The sequence below is a fragment of the Hippocampus bargibanti genome, linkage group LG12, assembly GCF_051943395.1.
Source record: "Hippocampus bargibanti isolate YZ-2025 linkage group LG12, ASM5194339v1, whole genome shotgun sequence".
Classification (NCBI taxonomy): domain Eukaryota; kingdom Metazoa; phylum Chordata; class Actinopteri; order Syngnathiformes; family Syngnathidae; genus Hippocampus; species Hippocampus bargibanti.
This window is the reverse complement of record NC_142745.1, coordinates 13361035-13384800: the sequence shown is the minus strand read 5'-3', so window position 1 is coordinate 13384800 and position 23766 is coordinate 13361035. Positions and strand designations below refer to the sequence as shown.

The 23766-nt window shown below is 40.0% G+C and overlaps 2 protein-coding genes and 2 non-coding genes across 6 annotated transcripts; all 4 read right to left on the bottom strand.

Moving 5' to 3' along the window:
• Positions 1-3578: 3578 nt before the first annotated feature.
• On the bottom strand, positions 3579-3769 carry LOC148890543 (U2 spliceosomal RNA). The gene has a single exon (XR_016116803.1). It is a non-coding gene; the product is annotated as a U2 spliceosomal RNA (small nuclear RNA).
• Positions 3770-4438: 669 nt separating this feature from the next.
• Positions 4439-4602, bottom strand: LOC148890542 (U1 spliceosomal RNA). The gene has a single exon (XR_016116781.1). It is a non-coding gene; the product is annotated as a U1 spliceosomal RNA (small nuclear RNA).
• Positions 4603-7891: 3289 nt separating this feature from the next.
• Positions 7892-23544, bottom strand: LOC148890540 (guanylate cyclase activator 2B-like). Of its 3 annotated transcripts, none has more exons than XM_089010586.1 (5): positions 23192-23544; positions 11616-11810; positions 11343-11494; positions 9372-9564; positions 7892-8149 (listed from the first exon to the last, which is right to left on the bottom strand). In XM_089010586.1, exons 3-5 carry the CDS (start codon positions 11406-11408, stop codon positions 8079-8081), a joined length of 330 nt encoding a protein of 109 aa, XP_088866712.1. In that variant the 5' UTR covers positions 11409-11494; positions 11616-11810; positions 23192-23544; the 3' UTR covers positions 7892-8078. The 3 variants fall into 3 exon arrangements, with proteins under 3 accessions (XP_088866712.1, XP_088866710.1, XP_088866711.1); XM_089010584.1 differs by having other exon boundaries at positions 11343-11489; XM_089010585.1 differs by having other exon boundaries at positions 11343-11810.
• Positions 14571-16452, bottom strand: LOC148890541 (guanylate cyclase activator 2B-like). The gene is made up of 3 exons (XM_089010588.1): positions 16200-16452; positions 15934-16123; positions 14571-14924 (listed from the first exon to the last, which is right to left on the bottom strand). Exons 1-3 carry the CDS (start codon positions 16272-16274, stop codon positions 14866-14868), a joined length of 324 nt encoding a protein of 107 aa, XP_088866714.1. The 5' UTR covers positions 16275-16452; the 3' UTR covers positions 14571-14865.
• Positions 23545-23766: the final 222 nt, after the last annotated feature.

Sequence of the window (23766 nt, the reverse complement as noted above, 5' to 3'; positions counted from 1 at the left end):
CCACGGCCGGCGGAGTGATCTTCGGCAGAAGCACACGACCGAAAGGCGTTCAGTCGGCGTACCTTTCCACACCCTCTCTCTCTGAATTCACACATCGATCGCCTCCGAGGAGCTTTTTGCAGATAATTTTACGATTAAGAAATGAATGCAAGATGATCCCCTAATAATCACCGTCAAGGAGAAGAAGGAGATCATTGAGAAACACGAACGAGGTGTGCGTTTGTGGCATCACATGTGCACACCGCGGCTGTCATGTGAATCTCAGCCTGACACATCTCTCACGCTGTGTGTCACTTCCTTGAGAGTAACTTTCTACGACCATTCTACAAATACAGAGCCCGGTACCGTTCACCATTGCTACCATCCTTCGCCTAAAAGCTTTACACAAAGGAGTTATTTAGTCGATGCTTCCAGTGACTAATGACACCAAAATTGTCACGTGCGAGTTGACAGCTGGGTCGGGGCCGCCGCTCGCGACCTCCGCCAGCTGAAGAAGACTCTTCAATTTCATTTCATTTCATGATTACGACGCATCGCGCCTTGCTGTGTCTTGTGCTGGCAAGTCCGACAGTTTGCTTTGCCGGAGGTGATTGGTCGCCGCTATCGCGTAAGTTTGGTGCTTTCCGGGATCGCGAATGTGCGTGTTGTGCGTGTTGATCCCCTCATCACCGATACTGGGGCATTTCAACGAGTCGCTGTCACCTCACTAGTGACATGATAACGACGGCTCGCGTCTCGCTGTGTCCTGTGCTGGCAAGTTCAAGAGTTTGCTGTGCCAAGGTGATTGTTAGCAGCGATGGCGTAAGTTTGTTGCTTGCCGGGATCGCGAATGTGCTGGACAGATCGCCCCGCCCGCCTTCTTTTGTCGCGTTTTATTCCGAGTCCGTGGAATCATTGGACTCGCGCCTTTTGTTGTAATAAAATCTCTGCCAGCACCTACGGGACTCGAAGTTGATGCAGATGACATCGAGGAGCTTGTTGCTGACCATAATAAGGTCCTCAACACAGAGGATTCGATTTGCCTTCAAGAGGACAAGCAGAAGCAGGCCATCCAGGAGTTGATGTGCAGGCTTTTATTGAACAGTTCCATCCAGAAAAGGCTATGCGAATCATCAACATGATGAATGATAATGTGATGCCTCAGTTTCGTAAGATCTTACAAGTCAGAATGGAACAGGTGTCAATTAAGAGCCATCAACGACCATCACAAATGTAAATCTCTGGGGCAATCGAAGAAGTTGAAAAACTTCTGTTAATTTGGATTAACGAAAAGCAGCTATCCGGCGACAGAGCGAGTAAAGCTATTTGATGCGAGAAAGCACGGCTAATTCACGCCGATATCGCCACGCGGCAACCTGGAAGTTCCGCACTGATTGAGGATTTTAAAGCCAGCAACGGATGGTTCGAGAAGTTTCAGTTTCAGTTTCCAGTTCCGTACTGGAATTCACTGCGTCACTCGTCATGGTGAAGCAGCCAGTTCTGACTATAAAGCTGCTGAAGCCTACAAGGCGTCATTCCTCGAACTGGTGAACGAAGAAGGCTACATTCCTCAGCAGGTATTTAATGCAGATGAGACCGGACTTCTCTGGAAAAAAGATGCCTCACCGGACTTTCATTACTCAGGAAGAGACGTCTGTCCCTGGGCAACTAAAGAAAGATAGGCTAACCCTCCTGTTTTGTGCTAATGCCAGTTGTGACTGTAAGATAAAACCAATGTTGGTTTATCATTCAGAAACCCCAAGGGCCTTCAAAGGACACCAGGTGGTTAAATCCAATCTTCCTGGCATGTGGAAGTCCAACACCAAAGCTTGGGTTACTCGGCTCCTGTTTATGGACTGGATGCATGATGATTTCGCTCCTTCAGTGAGGAAATATCCCAAGTTTATTTCTTTAATTACAGTCCTCATGTAATGTGCCTGTCTTTCCAAACAGCAATTCCCTCGACCACCTTCGACCTCCAACGCCATTCCATCAAGCCATCAATGACCATCACAAATGTAAATAAAGTGACTTTATTATACAGTGCAGTGTATTTCTTTCATTACAATGCAATAGCACATTTATTATACATATAATAAGTTATGTTGCGTGTAGTTTTAAGGCTTATTTAGTTGAAAAGTATATTTTATGGAAACCCGGGAACGGACTATTCCCATTTTAATGGTTTCCTATGGGATTTTTTTTTGTGATACACACTTTTTGGCTGACACACTCTGTCTGGGAACCAATTAAATTCATAAGCTGAGGTCTCAAACAGGCCACAGTACGTGAGGGTAAAGAACTGTGAGTCGGACAGGCTCAGCACCGGAGCGCCGCAGGGGACAGTCCTGGCTCCATTCCTGTTCACCCTCTACACCTTGGACTTCAACTACAACACCCCAACCTGCCACCTTCAGAAGTTCTCTGACGACTCAGCTGTTGTCGACCTCATTACAGAGGGAGATGATAGGGAGTACAGGGGACTGACAAAGGACTTTGTGGACTGGTGCCAGCAGAATCACCTCCAGATCAACACCGGGAAAACCAAGGAGCTGCTGGTGGACTTCTGCAGGAAACCATCCTCACCTGCACCGTTGAACATCCAGGGTTCGGACATTGAGAGGCTGACCTCCTACAAGGGGTGTTACTCTAAACAATAAACTGGACTGGTCTACAAACACGGACGCCCGAATCAAAAAGGGACACAGTCGCCTCTTCCTACTCAGGAAAGTGACATCTTTTGGAGTTCAGGGGTCACTCCTTAAGACTTTCTATGACTCTGAGGTGGCTTCCATGGAATTGTCTGCTGGTCAGGCAGCATCACCACCCGGGACAGGAAAAGACTGGAGCGACTTGTCAAGAGGGCAAGTTCTGTCGTGGGCTGCTCGCTGGACTCTCTGCAGGAGGTGGGCAACAGACGGACGCTAGCTAAACTAAAGGCTATGATGGACAGCCCCTCCCACCCCCTCTTGCCCACCCTGACAGCACTGGGTAGCTCCTTCAGCCAGAGACTATTACACCCGCGCTGCAAGAAGGAAAGGTACCGCCGCTCGTTCCTACCGACTGCTGTCAGGCTTTGCAACTCTCAATGATCACATGTGGAAAAAAAACAAAACTGGACACTTTTAAATATGGGTTGATGCAATATATCAAAATGCATTTCATATTCTTGCACTATGTAGTTTTTTTATGGAACGGTTTTGAACATTTACATTTGCACAGTATACAGTTGACATTCTTATTTTGTTATGCTTAAAATATCTTGTTTTCTATCCTTTCACCCCCACCCCATCCCTTTTCAATTGCTGCAGTGGACTGCAAATTTCCCCATTGTGGGACGAATTAAGGTTTTCTGATTCGCATTCTTACCGTACTGTACTTTTTTCCTCGGTGAAGACTTCCTATTTTGACAATATGATATAAACTCGTTTAGATCACAATGGGCACCGTTAAACGACTCTTATCGTTCAGTTTTTTTTTTTTTTTTAATATGGAGCAAAATGTTAAAAAATGGGAACGATTATTTTATATGCCGCATCACGGATCTGGGTAAGGAAGTCGCACCATTTTATAGATGTACTAATTTTCTTGACCAAAAGAGGGGGTGCACCGTTCCTGGAGGTACTGCAATACCAGGTCGATGCGTGGAGTGGACGGAGCAAGCCCCTATTCCATCTCCCTGTTCCAAAAATCAATTTAATATATGGTCCCCGGATAGGGGACGTATCAGATATTAAACTGATAAGAACAGATACTACACTTGATCTTAGCCAAAAGGCCGAGAAGCGATAACTGCAAAATGACACGCCAGGACACTTGATTCGTGACAATGCGAGCTACAGTGGCGGTGACAAACGTCGGGCAACCACAACGAAAAACATTGACACACAAAACAACTGCACACACGAAACTTAACTGGAAATAAGGATAACCACGTCGTTTCCAGGTATGATTAGTGAAACCAACACAATGATTATTTATTAAAACAGTCACGTGGCCATGGCGGCCCAATAGAAAAGCACCCAGGAACACCGCGTATGTCTTGCATGTCCATGCAGTTTCTCAGTGTCACAAACAGACCGACTGGGGATTTTTCCAGAATAATACCAAACCATGACTGATCTGATCGTTATTGGACACCGGTGTTGCATCTATGGTCACGAGCTGTAGCATATTTTATTTTTCTGTTTGATTTCAGTTTAAATGTCATTGCAAATTTTTCCCCAACCATGGTCAATGAAGGGAATTCGGGAAACGTGAGTCATTTTATATATAAAGCATATTGGTGGAGTACGTCGAGGGCAATATTTAATAGCCTTATTTATAACCGCTTTTTGAATAAAACGTTTTTGAATAGAAGGCTTAATTTTGGAGGAGCTACCTAGCTGACGCTATTTATTATATAGCATGATTGACACGTGTCGCTCTGTATAATTCAAAGTTTCTTTGACCACTTGATCAGGGGAGAGCGCGAACGCAGTCCCCCACTACCAGAAATTATGCAGTCGAGATTCCCACATTTGGGGAATTCGCAAGGGTCAGCACAGCCGGAGTGCAATGACTGAGCCTCGCCCTGGGTGAACCACCTTCTTGATCATGGTATCTCCCCTGCCAGGTAAGTATGAGTTGCTAACGTCGCCACGGCCGATGTGTTTAGCGCGCACACGATCCTCGATCACGGTCACATAATCTGGATCACAGAGAGAGATCACGCTCGATGACACTGCACTCCTACACTATTTCAAACTGTACATTTGAATCGTCACGGCAACTAAAACTACAGAAAAATGTTAAAAAGAACCAACAAAACATTCCCACAATGCTTTGCTATATTTATGCCAAAGTTTCTCAACGATATTTGCCCGTGCGTCCGTCGTCAGCACCCACTTCCTGTTTTTCTGCGTGGTCGCTTGTGCCATCTAGCGACGAGGAGCACACTACGCCCTTCAACACACTTGACAATAGGTAGATTTATTTTTCCTGGATTGGTGATTTGGTACTGTAAACTGATTATACAACCTTGGAACAGCTTCTATTCGTATCCTCACGATGCTCCGTAACAGTGAACGTGCAGTCAGGGGAGGCAGGTGAGGCCATGGCTCACCTGTCATCATAGAAATATCAAATGAGAAAATAAATTAAACAGTTATATTTATTAAACGATTTGCACTTTAAAGTTCTTTTCCATTTAACTTCACAATTTTTGTTTTTTTTCAAAATCGCTGAATTTTCACATTTACCGTTCAAATACTAAGTAGAGACGAGCGGCGCGGCAGCAGCCGGCTGAGCCTCACCATGGATTGCACAATGACTATGCTAACTGTCCTGGCTTGCTCTGCAGTAAGACTGCATTGCTGTCCCTTTGCATATCGCTGTTAAAGTGTTCAAACACTTAGTATATTAACTAAATTTCTACAGTTTAGATAGTGTATATAATGTAGAGTCACTTTACATTATAAACACTGTACTATAGTGTTTATTTTATTTTATTTTTATCAAAACTTTGTGCATAGGGGAAGCACACAGTTCTCCTGCCTCATGACAGGGGGCGCTGGCGATTACAGATTCTTCTTGCGCCTCAGTTGCAGAATAATAGAATTAGTGATGCAGAATAATAGAATTAGTGAGAGAAAGCTACAGTAAACAGTTAGGAAGTTAAGTGCAACCATCCAGTCATGTTTTCGAGTTGCTTGGCCTTATTTTCAGAATGGAGGATTACATATCTAAATTGAAAGAAATAGAGAGACTTTTAAAACTGAAGAAAGATAAGGAAGGCTTCTACAAAGAAGTTATCGTTTCCTTTCTTCAGATGGAGCGGCGCATGGACTTCATTTCTAAGTAAAGGTAACACGATCAATTCTTTGTTTCTATGCTACAGTTTATATAAAAATGCTGACATGACATTTTAAACAAAACACGTTAACTGTTGCCAATCAAATGGTGAATAAACTACTCTGTAGAGTTTATATATTTGTAAATCTGACTGTGATGACGTCAGTGCCTCACCAGCCATGAACCTCACCGCACGTCACTGCTCCGTAAGTATTCCACTTCATCACTTTTTATCAAGCCCTTCCTTTTCTTTACATCAATATAGTTTTTCTATTGAAGAGTTTTCTTGCACGGATTACATTAAGAATTGTTGTAAGATTACTTCAACATTATTTAATCAATGTATATACAGTGAGAGCTCAGTTTACGAACACCTTATCTTACGAACTTTTCGTTTTACGAACGTCAAATTTATGAAAATTAAACCTTGAAATACGCACTACTTTTCAAGATACACACCCACCACTGCTGGTGGAGTAATCTTTGGCGGAAGAGCACCAAAGCACACGACCTTCGAATCTGGCGGAGTGATCGACCGAACAGCGCTCCAGCCGGGCCACCTTTCCACAACTCCTCTCGTTAAATGCACACGTCGATCGCCTCCTTGGAGCTTTTTGCTGACAATGTTACAATTATGGGACCGGAAAAAAACCCCACCACAGGCTCGTGTTCAGCCCAAGAAGACACAAAATAAAATGACTGTCGCTGAGAAGAAGGAGGTAATTGAAAAACACGAACGAGGTGTGCGTTTGTGTGATTTAGTGGCCGAACACGGCTAGGCTAAGTCAACCATTGCTACCATTCTCCGGAACAGAGAAGCCATCAAAGGTGCGTCTGTTGCAAAAAGTGTTTCCGTGCTCTCAAAGCGACGGTCTCGGGCAATCGAAGAAGTTGAAAAACTTCTGTTAATTTGGATTAACGAAAAGCAGCTATCCGGCGACAGCGCGAGTAAAGCTATTTTATGCGAGAAAGCACGGCTAATTCACGCCGATATCGCCACGCGGCAACCTGGAAGTTCCGCACTGATTGAGGATTTTAAAGCCAGCAACGGATGGTTCGAGAAGTTTCAGCGCCGTACTGGGATTCACTGCGTCACTCGTCATGGTGAAGCAGCCAGTTCTGATCAGAAAGCTGCTGAAGCCTACAAGGCATCATTCCTCGAACTGGTGAACGAAGAAGACTACATTCCTCAGCAGGTATTTAATGCAGATGAGACCAGACTTTTCTGGAAAAAAGATGCCTAATCGGACTTTCATTACTCAGGAAGAGACGTCTGTCCCTGGGCAACCAATGAAAGATAGGCTAACCCTCCTGTTTTGTGCTAATGCCAGTTGTGACTGTAAGATAAAACCAATGTTGGTTTATCATTAAGAAACCCCAAGGGCCTTCAAAAGACACCAGGTGGTTAAATCCAATCTTCCTGTCATGTGGAAGTCCAACACTAAAGCTTGGGTTACTCGGCTCCTGTTTATGGACTGGATGCATGATGATTTCGCTCCTTCAGTGAGGAAATATCTCGAGGAGTTTATTTCTTTAATTACAGTCCTCGTGTAATGTGCCTCTCTTTCCAAACAGCAATTCCCTCTGACGTTGGACCTCCAACACCATTCCATCAATGACCATCATAAAGGTAAATAAAACGACTTTATTTTATAGCACAGTTTATTTCTTTAATTACAGTCCTTATGGAATGTGACTCTTTCCAAACAGCAATTCCCTTTGACCTCGGACCTCTAACGCCATTCCATCAAGCCATCAATGACCATCACAAATGTAAATAAAGTGACTTTATTATACAGTGCAGTGTATTTCTTTCATTACAATACAATAGCACATTTATTATACATAGAATTAGGTATGTTGTGTGTAATTTTAAGGCCTATTTATTTGAAAATTATATTTTATGGAGACCTGGGAACAGATTATTGTCATTTTAATGGTTTCCTATGGGAACAAAAAAATTGGGATACACATTTTTCACCTTACACACTCTGTCTGGGAACCAATTAGTTGCATAAGCCAAGGTCCCACTGTATTCACCATTTCAGATTAAAGTAAAAAAGTGCAAGACAACCAGCAATCGGGTAAAGGATGTACATTTTATTCACAAGACATTTTATTAGCAAGACACAGTCATTAAAATAGAGAGTTCAACCTGAAAAGGAAGTTGATCATTTAAAAAAAGCAATTCTTAAAATTTACATAAAAAAAGTGTCATGATTTTTCTCGTTTCTTGCAGATGATTATAATTGATTGTACAGTCATTCTCAATGCAGACAGCCAAAGCAGGAGGGGTTGGCGCATATCTCGCATGGGTCAGAAGACATAAGGACATTCACTAGAAAGGATAAAAAACAAAAACAAAAAAGACACATTTATCAGAATGAGTTTATGTCACATTTTGGTAGGCGAGGGACACCCTGAACGAAAACCTTAGACTCTCTTCTTTAATCAGAAAAAAAGTTACAGTAATTCCTAAGCGATTGGGTCTGGAGCTTTTTGAGCTTGAAATGGGGGTGGCTGTCCAAAATACAATGCCATACAGTGATATCTCAGCTTACAAACTTAATTGGTTCCCAGTAAGTGTGCGTAAGGCGAAAAGTTCGTCTGCCAAATATTTATTTCCCATAAGAAATCATTAAAATAATCTGTTCCCAGGTCCCCCTAAAACATAATTTTCCTCTAAATAAGCCTTAAAACTACATACAATATACCTTATTTTATGTATAAGAAATGTGATATTGTATTGTAATTAAAGAAATAAACTGTACAGTATAATAAAGTCGTTTTATTTACCTTTGTGATGGTCGTTGATATCGTTGCCGCCTGATGATATGAGTGAAGTTGCCGTGCTTTCTCGGCGATAATACCCTCACTCACAATGTCCCCTTAGACCGTGTGGTTTGGTGTTCATAGGCCGAAAACTAGTCTACCAGCCACTGTGGCGCTGTGTGGTTTGGTTTGTCCGCCAAAAACTAGTTTGTATGCCAAGATTATATTCTCGCGAATGTAATGTTCGTAAGGCGAAAAGTTCGTGAGCTAAAGCGTTCGTGAGCTGAGGTATCAGTGTACATACATTTTGGTTGATATAGCACTTTAACAACAGCTGAAGCTGGAACAAAGCGCTAACATAGAAAAAAGGGAAATTCTAAGTTACAGTAAAGTCTCGTTATATCGATATCGGATATATCGATAGTCCCGGTTATATCGATACTATTTCTATGCACGCAAGGAGAAAATTACATGCAAACAGGGTCGGATATATCGATAGTCCCGGTTATATCGATATTTTTTCGGACTCCCTTGAATATCGATATAACGAGACTTTACTGTATATGGGTCTGGAGTTATCTGAGCTTGAAATGGGGGCAGCTGTACAAAAGGCAAATGCTGCCCCCTCGTGAGAGAGAAAAACATTGCCGGAGGTCTGACCAGTGCTTTATTTAAGCAATAAAAACCAAAACCTGAACAAATTGGGGAATGGCGCTCTACGTCATATTTTCAACTCCCGAATAAATTAGTAAACGGCAGGGAATGAGTTAAGCTTCATTGATGCTTACCAAGTCTGGAGAAGACCTCGGGAGCACCTTGGCTTCGGCACACAGGATAAAAAACTCGTGGCAGGATAGGATCGGCGCACACGGCAGTCACCATTGCGCGATGGGCGAGCTGAGGACCAAGATGTTCCCCTGCTTTGTCCATCAGGGCCTTCAGCTGCTTCACCGCCTCTAATGGAAACATCCTGTTGCCATCCTGCCATGACAGGTCAAATATTTCAGGTTCAGAAGCAAGCTTCGTTCAAATGAATAAAGAATAAATAAATCAATAAAAAAAGGGCTAAGGACAAATTTGAACAAGACGACTCGATGCCTTGCTTAGAAGTGGACTGGAATGTTAAGTGACATTGAGAAGAAAGCCTTGAAAACACCATGCAAACACGACACATACAGATTGTTTTGATTTCATACAAACCTTTGGACCTTGCAATTCATTTTTAAATTCAACAAAATTGGTTTATTCTCGTTTTCTCAGTGACCAAAACAAGCAGAGTAAAATACATGTAAAATTTTAATAATAATCAAGCTCAGTTTCTATCAATGTGCCTATTATTGGGAGAGTAATACATATTTTGTATTTTACAGTATTTATTTATGTTTTGGTACCTCGTATTTAATTCTTATATGATTATCTAATCAGTTTATTGTCGGGGGCGGCAAGGGGTGTGTGTCAACCCGTTTGGTTGAATTATTTTTTTGAAAGTTTTTCAAAAACAAGGTCATATTATTTCAAGGAATTCTCATGGATGAAAAAGTCATCTTTTGACGAAAAAAATGTGTACTATAATATTATATTATATTTTTATTTTGGCAGTAAAAAAAACAATGAATGCGGTCAACTTGTGAGTTGAGAAAAAACGTAATTGCATATGAAAATATTTATTTCAGTAGGAAAATATAGTTTTGGAAGTGTAATTACTATTTTACAATTAATATTTATTTATGAATATATTTATATATTTATTAATATGTTTACAATTTTCAGAGGATTTGTTTGCAAAATTTCAAAACAAAACCAAATAAATTAAAATAAAACAAAACAACAACAAAAAACAGTCAAAATACTGAACTGAAATACATCTGTGTAAGCTCTCAGTCGTACAGGAGTGGTCCATCGATGAAAAGGTTTCTTCAGCCGTCATCTGTACAAAAGTGAAGGTTTCGGACGTTTCGCTTCTTATCCTCAAACCTCACACCACCATGTTGGTTTAGTGGTGAGGTTCAATTTGGATTGTTCGTACAACAGACTGCTTAGGCAACATAGGCTTAGTTATGCTGACGAGGTGACCAGAGCAAATAGGGCAAGTAGGACAGTCGTCAGTCAGGACAATAGAAGTAATCAGTGGAGCTGCAGGGAGTAGTCTCTGCTCCCCCCAACCTGAGAGAAGGGACCAATCATAGCAGATTCCGGCACCGCCACGTCTGGACAGTGGGGATATATATAGGGCCGAAACTACCAGCAGGAATTTAGTTCACTGAAGAAGCATCTCGGATAAGAAGCGAAACGTCCAACACCTTCAAAGAAGTACAGATGACGGCTGAAGAAACCTTTTCATCACTGAATTGAAATGTTCATCATTTTCCAGAAAATATATTGCAGTTTTAACAAATAAAGCAATGCATTTTTGGTCTGAATCATCCAAGAACCCTCCTCACAGTTCCCCTCAAATTTTATAAAAAAAATAATAATAATAAATAAAATTTGATTACAATGTTGAAGTTGTAATTTTCCAAACATTTGTTTGTGCTAAAAGATGCAAATGATAACATTTTACGACAACAACAATTGTAAAATGAATCCATGCCAAGAAGAAAAATAAATAAATCAAAACTTTGAATGACAGAAAGAATACTATTCTAAGTCAACCGTTTTGCAGAATCTTAGCACGAAAGAAATTCTCAGCCGCTGCTATCTATGCTGTAAAATTGAATCATAGCGTTGTATTCACAACAACAACAAAAACCCATGCATACCTTGACCTGCACACATAAAGCGGTGCACACGCACAGCAGCATGACGAGCGTGACCACGGTTTTCATGGCGACTGACAGGAGCACCGCGATGCAGAGATGCTATCTGCCCTTGACTTTTCTTCTCTTATGCTGTCTGCAGGGTGGCGCCTGTGCTTATAAAAGGTGTGTAAGGGATTAGCAATCATTGATTTACAGTACATTTATATCAGGAATGAAGGTGTGTGTGTATGTGAGTATGTTCTCGCACGTGAGTCAATAAAGCTCATTTGGTACCTTTTTGAAATCTGTAGAGGATTCTTACTGCCTGCCTTCATGGCAGGTCTGTGTTTGTGTTCCCCACGCCATAAGGAAGTTTCACTGTTGACTTTCGCTTCCAAAGGATCATCATAATCATCACTATAAATGTCAGACCTGTTACGGATCCGATGCTGGACAACGTACCCAGAGCTTTTTAAAAGTCCAACGTGCCTGAAGGTCAAACATGCAAAAATAATAATAATCATACATTTCATTTATAAGCGCCTTCCAAAACTCTCAAGGTCACTCTACAGCAGGGGTGTCAAAGTCATTTGTTGCCGCGGGCCACATTGTAGTTATGGTTTCCTCTCGAGGGCCGTTATGAATTTGGGGAACCCATTAGAATGTTTAAATCCCTTCAAATATTACATATAGAGCACACAGCAAATTAATGAATAACTCGTTTTCAAATCTGAAGTCAAGAATAATGACTTTTATTGTGGTTGACATGCAAAAATATGAAATTTTGGCTCAGATTTTAGCAATCATCATGGAATTTAACAAGTTTGATTTGCTTTCGCGGGTCGAAAAAAATGATGCGGCGGGCCGGATTTGGCCCGCGGGCCTTGACTTTGACACCTGTGCTCTACAGTAACGGTGACCGGCGTTCACTCAACCCAGAAGTAACTCAAATAGACAGAAAGCTAGCTCGCTAGCTAGCTAATATATACAGATGCTAATAGATAGCTACCTAGCCAGCTAGATAGCTAAACGATAGCTAGATAGATAGCTACACACCCAGCTTGACAGCTAATAGATAGCAAATAGATAGCTAGGTAGCTAGCTAGACTGTCATAAGGTAAACTAGTTCGGGCTCTCGGGTATGCCATTCAATGCTAATACCATCCCAACATTTCTTTCTGACGATAACATGCAGAACATGATCTATTTTGATTATGAATTTGATATTTGTCATTCAGCATTCATATTCAACGGACATTTCGCAAATAAATAAATAAATAAATAAATAAATAAATAAATAAATGTACTGTATCGCGACGCATTGAAAACTTGATGGAAAAGCCAAAAAAGCGTATTTGAGCATATTTGTGTCAGATATGTTTATTCGGACACCTTGAACAAAGACTCGAACACAGGAAGATTGTCTTTTACTGCCAGCAGGGGGCGCAGCCCAACCTCTGTGGACCTCTGCCAAGCTATTTATTGAGATTATATGCAAATTTAAGTGATACATTCGTAAAACAGTCTTCTTGATTTGAATACCACGCTCATGGATGTCCTAAGGTACAAGCACCAACATCCAAAAACCAACAGAACGTAGACATTTGAATGGGTTATCTTTCCATGAACTGATAGATTTGTAACCTGGCAAATGAGCTCTTCCTGTGAAGGAGTTTCCCAAGTCCTAAATTCCGCCCAAGGCCAGATCTCCGACATGAAGATGGCAGTTTAACAGGTTGTGTCTGTTCACCTCAGATTGACCCCAGATTTTGTGCTTCCATTGTGGGCCTTGTGTTCAGCCAACTAAGCATGCAACAGCATGAAACTTTTAAATATGATAAATTCTATTCTGCCTATCCTCTATTAGTTTGAAATAAAAAAAATAGGGCAAATCCATGGAACTAAAACCAAAATATTATGAGTCGGCTGTTACTAGCGTCTATTTTACAAGTTATTTTCCATTGTATTTATGATGACAGGGGGTGCAGAATTGCCATGAAAAAATGAAATTTAATTCAGTTTTTTGTTTCATGTGTTAGGGTTGATCATCATTTTCCAAAGTAAAAGCACATTCTTATATCTCCTGATTTGGTTTTATTTATACTACTACTACTACTACTAATAATAATAATAATAATATTAATAAATTTCATTTATAAGCACCTTTCAAAACTCTCAAGGTCCCGTTACAGTCACAGAATAAGTTTTTCTGTGGGTAAGCAGCGGCAGCAACATGCGCCAGCGTTCACTCAACCCAAAACAACTCAGATAGATAGAAAGTTAGTTAGGTAGCTAATAGATAACTAACAGATAGCTCGCTAGCTAGCTTATAGATAACTTATAGATAGCAATATATATAGCTAGCTAGCTAGCTAATAGATAGCTAGCTAGGTAGCCAGCTAGATTGCTAGCTAGATATCCAGATAGATAGCTCAAGAGCAATAAGCACCTTTCAAAACTCACGTCAATTTACAGTCACATGATCCGTTTTTCTGTGAGTGAGCAGTGGCAGCCACATGCACCAGCGTTCGTTCAACCCGGAATAACTCAGATAGAAAGCTAGCTAGCTAATAAATAGATAATAGATAGCAAGCTAGATAGATAGCTAATATGCTTCCTGACTAGCTAGCTAGCTAATAGATAATAATAATAATAATAATAATAATAATAATACATTGCATTTATAAGCGCCTTTCAAAACTCTCAAGGACACTTTACAGGCATAGGATCAGAACATTTTTCTTTCTGCGGATGAGCAGCAGCCAAACGCACCAGCGTTCACTCAACCCGGAGGTGTACACCACTAACTTAAATATAAAATGGTCATTGGCACATACAGAAGGTAGCTATCTAGATAGTTAATCGCTAGCTAGCTAGCCAGAACATAGAGTATTTACTATTTTGATGATTTTTGACTTATTGTTTTTATTGGAAACCCATAATAGACCCAAACATTCCCGTATATAAATCTGAATAAATTTGCCTTAACCGAACGGACAAATGCCATTTGGACGAGTATTTTTTTTTTTTTTTGCATACATATTTTTGTTTAACTATTCCTACCTGAAATATTTGTGACCATAAATGGTGCGGGAGTGTGTGTGTGGGTCCAAGTTGAACAGATCTGTCAAGTGAGTGTAAACATTCCCTTTGAGGGCGAAAAAAACGTGCCTGTTCTGTTTTGTTCGTCTATTGATGTTTGAAACACACATTCACACACATGCACACGCAAATGCAAACATTCACACCTGACTTGCAAACATTTTTATTCCAAACAATAATATAGAAGTAGATGTTTAAATAGGTATACAAAGTATGGTAGGACAGAAATGTAACAAAAACAATTTCAAACATAAAACCAATGACAAAAAAGGTGGCAAATGCATTTTTTTCTTTTTTTTAAGTAACAGCTGGCACTTAACAACTTACTTTTGATTTCTGTTCTTGTTTAGGCATTTTTTTTAAAGAAATTGTGTATGTTTTTTAAATAAAAGAAATAAAGACAAATACAAATAAGAAAACAAAGCGAGTTTGTGGTGTCGGCTTAGCAGCCGCTGCAGGCAGCAAAGGCACAAATCTCGCAGACGTCCAGCGGCACCATGGCTGCAACAAAGGAGAATGGTTTGCACTGGCGTTAGCATCTTTAGCATGGGTGTAAAACTCTTTGTTGCGGGCCACATTGAAGTTAGTTTTTATGAATTTATGTTATGAATTTGGGGGAAACCATGTTTAATCCCTTCCACATATGAATGAAGAACTAGTTTTCAAATTTGAAGTAAAAAATCATGACTGTTTTTGTGGTTTACATACGACAATTTGAAATTTGGGTTCGGACTTTAGCAAGCAATATCGAATTTTACAAGTTTGATTTGCTTTCGCGGGCCGATTAAAATGACGTGGTAGGCCAGATTTGGGCCCCGGGCCTTGACTTTGACACCTGTGATCTATAGGTATACTGTCGTATGTAATTGATGGGGGGTTGGATGTTTACGGATGTGTATATAAACGTTCTATCAGTAGTTTTTGTGGTTTGATTTACAAAATGAATCTTATATCCGCTTTATCTTTCACAGAGTGCTATTTGATTATTATATATTTTTTTGTATTTTTGACGATGTAGCATGGTTAACTCCTGATGCGCACACCTACCTCACTATTCTATATTTTGAACATTACAAAATAATGTATAGTATGTTCATCGGAGACTTAACACGCTCAGAACATCAAGTCATTGAGAAGTACTGCTTCATTTAAGCAGTCCAGGGTGGACTTTGCTTCTCTCATCAAAAATTGGCTGACATTGAAGACCCACAACTTGTTCATGCTTGTTAGCTAATATGTGATAGCCTGGCAAGTAATCAGGCGAGGAGGTGAGGGGGAGTCCTGGTTCTCCTGGCAAATATTTCCTGCGGTTGAACCTGTCAGGTTTGAACCTGTCATCAGGTTTAAATACAGGTGTCAGGATGGATCTGCTGTATGGGTTTTGTAATAGGCCACCCAGAGTCTAGAAAGTCAGCGAAGGTAGGATAAGCCTCTAATAAGGATCGACTGAACTTTTCAGCTCATCCGTGTACAGTCTAGAGATGAAAGTACAAGTGATGAGGTTCCTCACCGAGTCTGGCGAGTGATGCAGACGCATCCTTCTGCTTGCACAGAGGCAGCAGTTCCTGGGGCAGCATAGGTTCCTCGCACATGGACGAGGAACTGGCCCGCAGCCGCGGATTCTGCAGGGGCATCCTGATGCTCTCGAACATCTCCTGGAGTCTCTTGACGGCCTCCAGGGAGAAGGACAAGCCGTTCTCCTTTCAGGGGGTGGACAGGAAGAACAATGAGGTCCTGTTACCTGATGAGGAGGTCTACCAAACCCGGTATACTTACCTCTACCTGTACAGCCCTGGCGCTGCGACCCATGACGAGAACCAGGAGAGCTACGCAAGCGAGTGCGATCTTCATTGTTGCGATGCTGATCTTTACAGAGTCTGCTTGCTATTCCAGGTCCACGACACATTTTTAAATCCTCTAGCGGTCATATGAGTAGAGGTGTGGCCAATGGGAGCAAAGTTTTCTCACGGGTTAATGAGTAGCACTTTTTTACGGGCCGTAAAAGGGGAATCCATAAATCCTGCTCGGTGCGATTAGCTTCTCGTGCTCGACACTCACTCGAAACACCACCCGTGTCAATAATAACGTTTCATCCGATGACGTATTGTATGTCACACAGCATGTCGTTTATTGCATCTGGTTCCTATGTGAACTTGATGGTTCACTCCTTAGCTAACATTGCTAAGTCAGACAAACTTTGAGGGACAGCTGATGGCAAGAACTCCATCTATCTTGTTAAATTTTGGATTGCTTTTAACCTCATTGGGTGAACTGCAGACTATCCAGGCAGTAGAAGTCGGCTTCTACCTGGACTGGCTGAGTCACAAGGTACATTCATTCAGCCATCCATTTTCTCTCATGCTTGTCCGCCTTGAGTCAGCAATGAACTACGTAGTACCCATCCAAGCTGATGTTTGGCATTAGAAATGGGGTCCACCCTAAATTATTTACTGTCAAAGTCAGTCCTTAAATGGACAACCAACCCTGCACACCTAAAGACAATTTAGAGTATTAAAAAGCCCTCAAGCATACCATGTGGCACTGTCTGAACTAATAGAACTGTTGAGCAGTGCGTAGTCTTGAGCAACTAGTACTGTGGCTCTCCTTGACAATTGTGCCAGCGGTTGTTAAAGCGCTAAACAGTAAAGTCTCGTTATATCGATATTCTCGGGAGTCGGAAAAAATATCGATATAACCGGACTATCGATATATCTGATCCTGCGGCATGTAAATTTTCTCCTTGCGTTCATAGAAATAGTATCGTAATAAGCAGTACTATCGATATAACCGATATCGATATAACGAGACGTTACTGCATATACGAATATGCATGTATTGCATTGTATTTTGGACAGTTGCCCACATTTCAAGGTATTTTAACTCCAGAATCATATAATTTCAGAATTATTTTTTTTTTCTGTTGAAAGAAGAGTGTCTAAGGTTTCCAATGCTGCATTGAATGTTTACGTAGTCGTAAAACTGAATATTCTGTGGGTTCTGGAATTCGAGTGACAATGACAAAAAACCTGGCACACAATGTGTCTCCTCCAGTACCTTTCAGACACATCTTAGCACAGCTTTAATTGTAATAAGTTCATCCTGTCTACTTGCTATTTAATTTAAAACAGATTATTTTCTTACAGACAGTGTATTGTAGGTATTCAAATACCTGACATGTTTTGGCGTATACTTCCGCCTTCGTCAGAGTGTCACTCTATGGTGGACTAAAATGTGTTTTCAAACTTTGTTGCATCTCTTCTTTTATAATCAGTCTGTCCTAAAACAATAAATGCTAATCATAGCTGATAAATCATATTCCTAATTGTTCCACAGAAAAAGAAGCCACAAATAAATAAAAAATCTAAATGAGTATGACTAACAATAAAAAAAAAAAAACTAGTATTGATAACTTCACGCAACAAGCGCAGATACAAATTTAATATGTGCGTAAGTACATGTCTGGGACTGAACCTCAACGTTGATAATTTAGTGTAAGTCAGCACACATATCAAAAGTAAGTTGAGATAATAACCACAATTGTCTCAATGAGACGCGACCTACCCTGCCTTACAGACAGGTGGGTGGACGTTGGCGTGCATTTTAACAACCGATTGTGTTGAAATGCCGGGGGAGGAAATGACTGTTTACAACGCAGTCACATGACACACATGGCTGATAGCTGGAACTAGAGTTCAAATTAATAACAGAGGTTCATTTTTAACATGTATTGATATATTTTAGAAGGGTTGTACATTCAGGAGTTTCAAAGTAGGACGGAATTGTAGAGTACATGTTTACAATGTGAAACCGCCGTCCGCAGAGTATTTACATCGAAGAATTGAAGTCTAACAGAGCACAAGATTAAAAGATTGTTGGTTGTCGCCAAGATACCTCATTACTGCATGAGAACATGTAGAATTTCTCTTCCGATGAGAATCAGGCCATTTTGAATCTGGTTTGATGTAAATATGATGTAAGAAATATATGCTGGGGCTTGTTATTGCCATTGTCAAAATGTCATGATTGACGACCTTTGGCAGAGTGATTCTTGGTCTCATACGGACGCCGTGTTTAAACAGTGAACACTGAAGAAAAACATTGCATCTGGACGCAAGTAAATCATCAGCCTGTGTGTGAAAGGGCTATATTTTTGATCTGACCTCCTCATATTGTCGAGTCGCTTTGTAAACATTGTGTTTCTTACTCATGAAACCGTGAACCTTTTGTCTTTTCGGAGTGACAGAGCATAAATAATAAAGAAAGCACTGCTTTATTTTGGGGGGATCGGTAAAAAATGTCTGTCTGTCTATCTATCTACACACGCACAGTATATATATACAGTAAAGTCTCGTTATATCGATATCGGATATATCGATAGTCCCGGTTATATCGATACTTTTTCTATGCACGCACGGAGAAAATTACATGCAAACAGGGTCGGATATATCGATAGTCCCGGTTATATCGATATTTTTTCGGACTCCCTTGAATATCGATATAACGAGACTTTACTGTATATATATATATATATATATATATATATATATATATATATATATATATATATATATATATATATATATATATATATATATATATATACAGTAAAGTCTCGTTATATCGATATTCTCAGGAGTTAGAAAAAATTACGATATAACCGTACTGTCCATATATCCGTCCTGCGCCGAACTGCATTAACAAAAGCCGCCAAAAGAGGGCATCTAAGCGCCATATAAGAAACGGAGCTGGCCATGAGCTCGCCATTTCGTGCCTCCCCAATGTTGCCTCAAAATGGCACATATAATTCTTTCATCGATTGCAAACATGTATGCTTTCCTCTTCAAAACTACAGTGTATTTGAATCATATTCATAACAGGATGTGTAACAAGAAAGCATATTATCCGAATCTGAAGCCATTGTTTGGATTCACAAGCAATGCAAGACGTCTTGGCGTGAAGTCATTTTTATTGGTGTTTTGCATTTGAATAAAAAGTGACATCGGTTGTCCTTTAATACACAGTATGGAATGTTAATAATTTTCAAAATCATCACGCTTCAGCAGACAAAACAAGAAACATTGTTGCAAAAAACGATTGCATTCATATACAGTACAGTGGGCATGTACATAACACAACAGGGAAACTGCAACGCTTACATCTTACTGTATTATGTATGCAATTTAAAAAAGTCATCAATCTTCTTCTGCTTCCCATTTTTACCTTTTAACACAAACACTTCAATCTCGTCTGCTGCACACGAGCTAGCGTCTGAAAATGAAAATGGCTCTGCTACACAGGAGCTGGTCACATAACAAACTCACGCGACCAAGTCACGTGACCAAGTCGACCAATGGCACGAATCGATATAAACATAGCAAAATGACTGGCGGGAGACGAAAAAGAGCACCGTAGTAACCGGATTATCGTAATAACCATGAATCGTACTAAACGGAACTAATTATACATAAAAAGACTAGAAATTCGGCCGGGGAAATGAATATAGTATCGTAATAAGCAGTATTATCAATATAACCGATATAACGAGACTTTACTGTATGTGTGTGTGTGTGTGTGTGTATATATATATATATATATATATATATATATATATATATATATATATATATATATATATATATATATATATATATATATATAAATATATATTTTTTATATGTATATTTATATACACACACACACACACACACACACACACACACACACACTGTAAAAAATAAAATAAAACGTACTGTAAAAAATAAAATAAACTCTGCTGACCCCTACAGGACTGAAGGAGAACAAAAAATGAATTGGGACCACACCGTGTGCTTCATTTGATAATAATAAATATGTAATACAGTACAGCGTTATGTGCTGCCTCTTACGAGTACTTATAGTGATGTTTAGCTCAATCTTACTGTCAAGAGTGGAAACAGTATGATGTAAATTAACTTTTACTCTTATGTCACGACTGTATATAGAAGCATTGTGAATATCTCTCTCTGAGACACATTTGGGGGAATAGACAGCTCACTAAAAGCGCTTCTGGTACAGAGTTACTGCCCAGTCTTCCCGCATATCTTCTGGTGTGCCGCACGGCTCTGTCCTGGGACAATTCCTCTTCATTATCTATTGTCATCCCCTTGGCACTATTTTCTATGAACTTTGTATATAATTTCAGATGACACCCAGCTCTGCCTCTCCAGCAAACTCCCTCCCGTTCTCCTCCCTCTCGCACTACCTCTCAGAAATTAAATATTGATTTTCCCATAACTTCGTCAAACTCAAAAGCGATAACACAGAATTTCTCCTCGTATGTTTACCCTCCACAAAGGAAGCAGTTTCTCCCTCACCATTGATAATTTCACTTTGTCTCCCTCACTTCAAGTCAAGAACCTGGGTGTCATCCTTGATAGCTCACTATCTTTCCACTCCCACATAAATAATATAACTCGTTCTGCAACTTTCCACTTACGTAATGTCAACCGTCGACGTCCCTCTCACACCACTATCATTGTCCACAGTTTCGTCACCACCTGGAATGATTGTTGCAATTTACTTCTTTTCAATGTCCATCACAAATTCAAATATCAAGTACAACTGGTCCAGAATTCTTCAGCCCAGATAATCAATACAACCGTCTACTTTCATTATATCACATCACCCCCGACCTTTGCCACCTCCACTGGATCCGGGTCAAACTTAGAATCGACCCCAAAATACTTCTGCATACTTTTAAAGTAATCTGTAGCCCTCCCCCTCCACAGCTATCTGTCAATATGTATGTATTGCATTGTACATATATTGGACAGTCGCACTCATTTCAAGCTCATATAACTCCACACCCATATAATTTAGGAATCAATACTTTTTTCCTGATGAAAGAAGAGAGTCTAAGGTTTCTTACGCTGCATTGAATGTTTATGTCGTCCTAAAACCCAATATTTTGAGGGTCCTGCAATTTGAGTGAAGCAGATTTATGTGGAACAGGAGATGTGAGACAATCTCTTTTCGTCAATGGATGCTACAGCTGCGTGTTTGCTTTCAACATTTAGCTTGTAGTCGACGTGCACATTCCAGCATGATGTCCCTGATCCACTGGTGGAAAGACGCTTTGATCCTCTCATCACTTTGCTGCTGTGAAATGTAAATTTCTCCACTGTGAGACTAATAAAGGCATATCCAATCCAATCCAATCCAATCCAATCCAATCCAATAACAAATACCCTAGTATGAGAGTGGACACGTTTTTGCACATTGTCTGGCAGTGAATGAGTTAAAATTCTATTCTCAGTTTAAATTAATCTCCTCTTTTATTATTGATAATTTTATCTGTGATTTCATTGTTCTTGTTTCTGACTGTAAAGTGACCCTGAGTGCACTTCAAAAAGAAATAAACCAATAAATACCAATACAAATAAAAATGTATTATTATTGTTATTATAAATATACCTTGCATAATATTACAGAAAGTAATTAACACATTTTTTAGGATGTAACAGGAAATATTTGACTTGTAGCTGTTTGCCTGAAATTTCACCAAAAAATTAAATGAGAATGGCATTGCCCCCTAACGGAATGGATGTGCAATCACACCCTATTCAAGTAGGAATACTATTCATACTTGAATTGAATAAGGTGTAACACACACCCCCTGTGCCCCACTAGAGAAAAACAGAAAAATAAGGTAAATATAAAGCAGTAACATGTCCTACTCTGCAATTAGTCTCTCGAGCTTCTTGTGTTTTATTATCCAAGCTTAATGATCTCCTTGCTTGCTAGATAAACTACACACAATGACCGGCATAGGTGTGACTGACTTATCTGCTTTGAGCCAGAATAGATGCCTTGCCCCAGACAATTAGAGCACTGTCTCAACTAGTTACTTATTGTGAGGCGGCTGCATTGATCACGTTGATAGACATTACGCGAGCACTGGTGTTTACGCTTGTGGTTTTAATGTGGGTATTAAAACGTGGTATACAAGTCAATACTTTTTTAGGTTGGTTAAATGTTAGATTGTGCTGGAAAGCAAGAAGGGGAAGGAAAATTGCAAAAAATGGCAACATAGAGGCCAAATAGAAACGTTCGACTCTTCCAATGTCAAAAACATGGGCATGTATTTGACATTGGAATTTTTTTGCCGCTCAAAAAAAGTATTGTATTTTGGATAGACACCCTCATTTCAAGCTCATATAACTCCAGACCTACATAATTTATATTTTTACTGATGAAAGAAGAGAGTCTAAGGTTTCTATTTGCTGTTTTGGATGTTTTTGTAGTCTTAAAACTCAATATTCTGTGTGTCCTGGAATTCAAATGACAATGACAAAAACGCTGGCACTGGAGTGGACACATTTTTGCACATCTGGCGGTGAATGAGTTAAGGTGATGATTGCTAAAATCTGAGCCAAAATTTCATATTTTTGGATTTCAACCACAATAAAAGTCATTATTCTTGACTTCAGATTTGAAAACGAGTTATTCCCCTTCATTCTTTCCATACTTCTTTTTTGTCTCATCACATTTGGAAAGTGATGCTAGAGGTTTATTTTCAGAATTATGTTGGCTGGCAACCAATTCAGGGTGTACCCTGCCTAGTGCATGTTTTTGACATTGAACATTTTTTCGCCGCATCCCACGAACCAAAAATGTTATAAAATGACGATCTGAACAGTGTATTTAAATACAATATAATTTCTCAATTTATTTGTACTTAGCCAGTGTGAAACTACAAGGTAACTCGCTTTCAGCGCTTTCTCATTTACCTTTGTGGCTTTTCTCATAAAGGTTGCCTGGTTCGCTGTATTGACACGCAGGCGAACAAAATAGTCTGTCGGCTTGTTTTGAAGCGTCTGGTGTTTTCGTTTGGAGCTGGGGTTTAAGCTAGCTCGGCACCAAGGCGATGTTGGATAGCTTCTCGCGACACAACAGGCATCATGGAGTAGGGGTTGTCTAATCGCCGGTGAAAGTAAATCCAGACGAAAGATAGCTTGCACCATTCATATTAAGGCCTTCATCCGGGTCAGAATCTTCTCCAGAGCCCAATTCGGAGTTTGCAGTTGCCCTTTTTAAAAAACTCCAAGATTGTCACCACAGAGTCACACGTATATCATTAAAACTCTCGGAGGAACAATTCAATCAGCTACGTGTTTCCACACGGACGATTATTTAATTACCCTCACAATCTTTACACCGGATAATTACAGCATATTTTTTAGAAAACAATTAGCGCATATTTTATAAAATGTAAAATTAAAAAAATGTGATATTGGATAATTTCTCAGTTTGGATAACATCACTAGTGTGCCGCGGCGCAGTCCTTGAAAAGCACTGCTCGAGA

Bases quoted from the DNA above. Each gene is read 5' to 3' on its own strand.
- LOC148890540 (XM_089010585.1), bottom strand. From the start codon at position 11,408: ATGAAAACCGTGGTCACGCTCGTCATGCTGCTGTGCGTGTGCACCGCT. The intron at 9,565-11,342 runs GTATGCATGGGT...CTGTCATGGCAG, and splicing joins CTTTATGTGTGCAGGTCAAG to GATGGCAACAGGATGTTTCC. The intron at 8,150-9,371 runs GTAAGCATCAAT...TATCCTTTCTAG, and splicing joins CGAGGTCTTCTCCAGACTTG to TGAATGTCCTTATGTCTTCT.
- LOC148890541 (XM_089010588.1), bottom strand. From the start codon at position 16,274: ATGAAGATCGCACTCGCTTGCGTAGCTCTCCTGGTTCTCGTCATGGGT. The intron at 16,124-16,199 runs GTAAGTATACCG...ACCCCCTGAAAG, and splicing joins CCAGGGCTGTACAGGTAGAG to GAGAACGGCTTGTCCTTCTC. The intron at 14,925-15,933 runs GTGAGGAACCTC...CCTTTGTTGCAG, and splicing joins TGCATCACTCGCCAGACTCG to CCATGGTGCCGCTGGACGTC.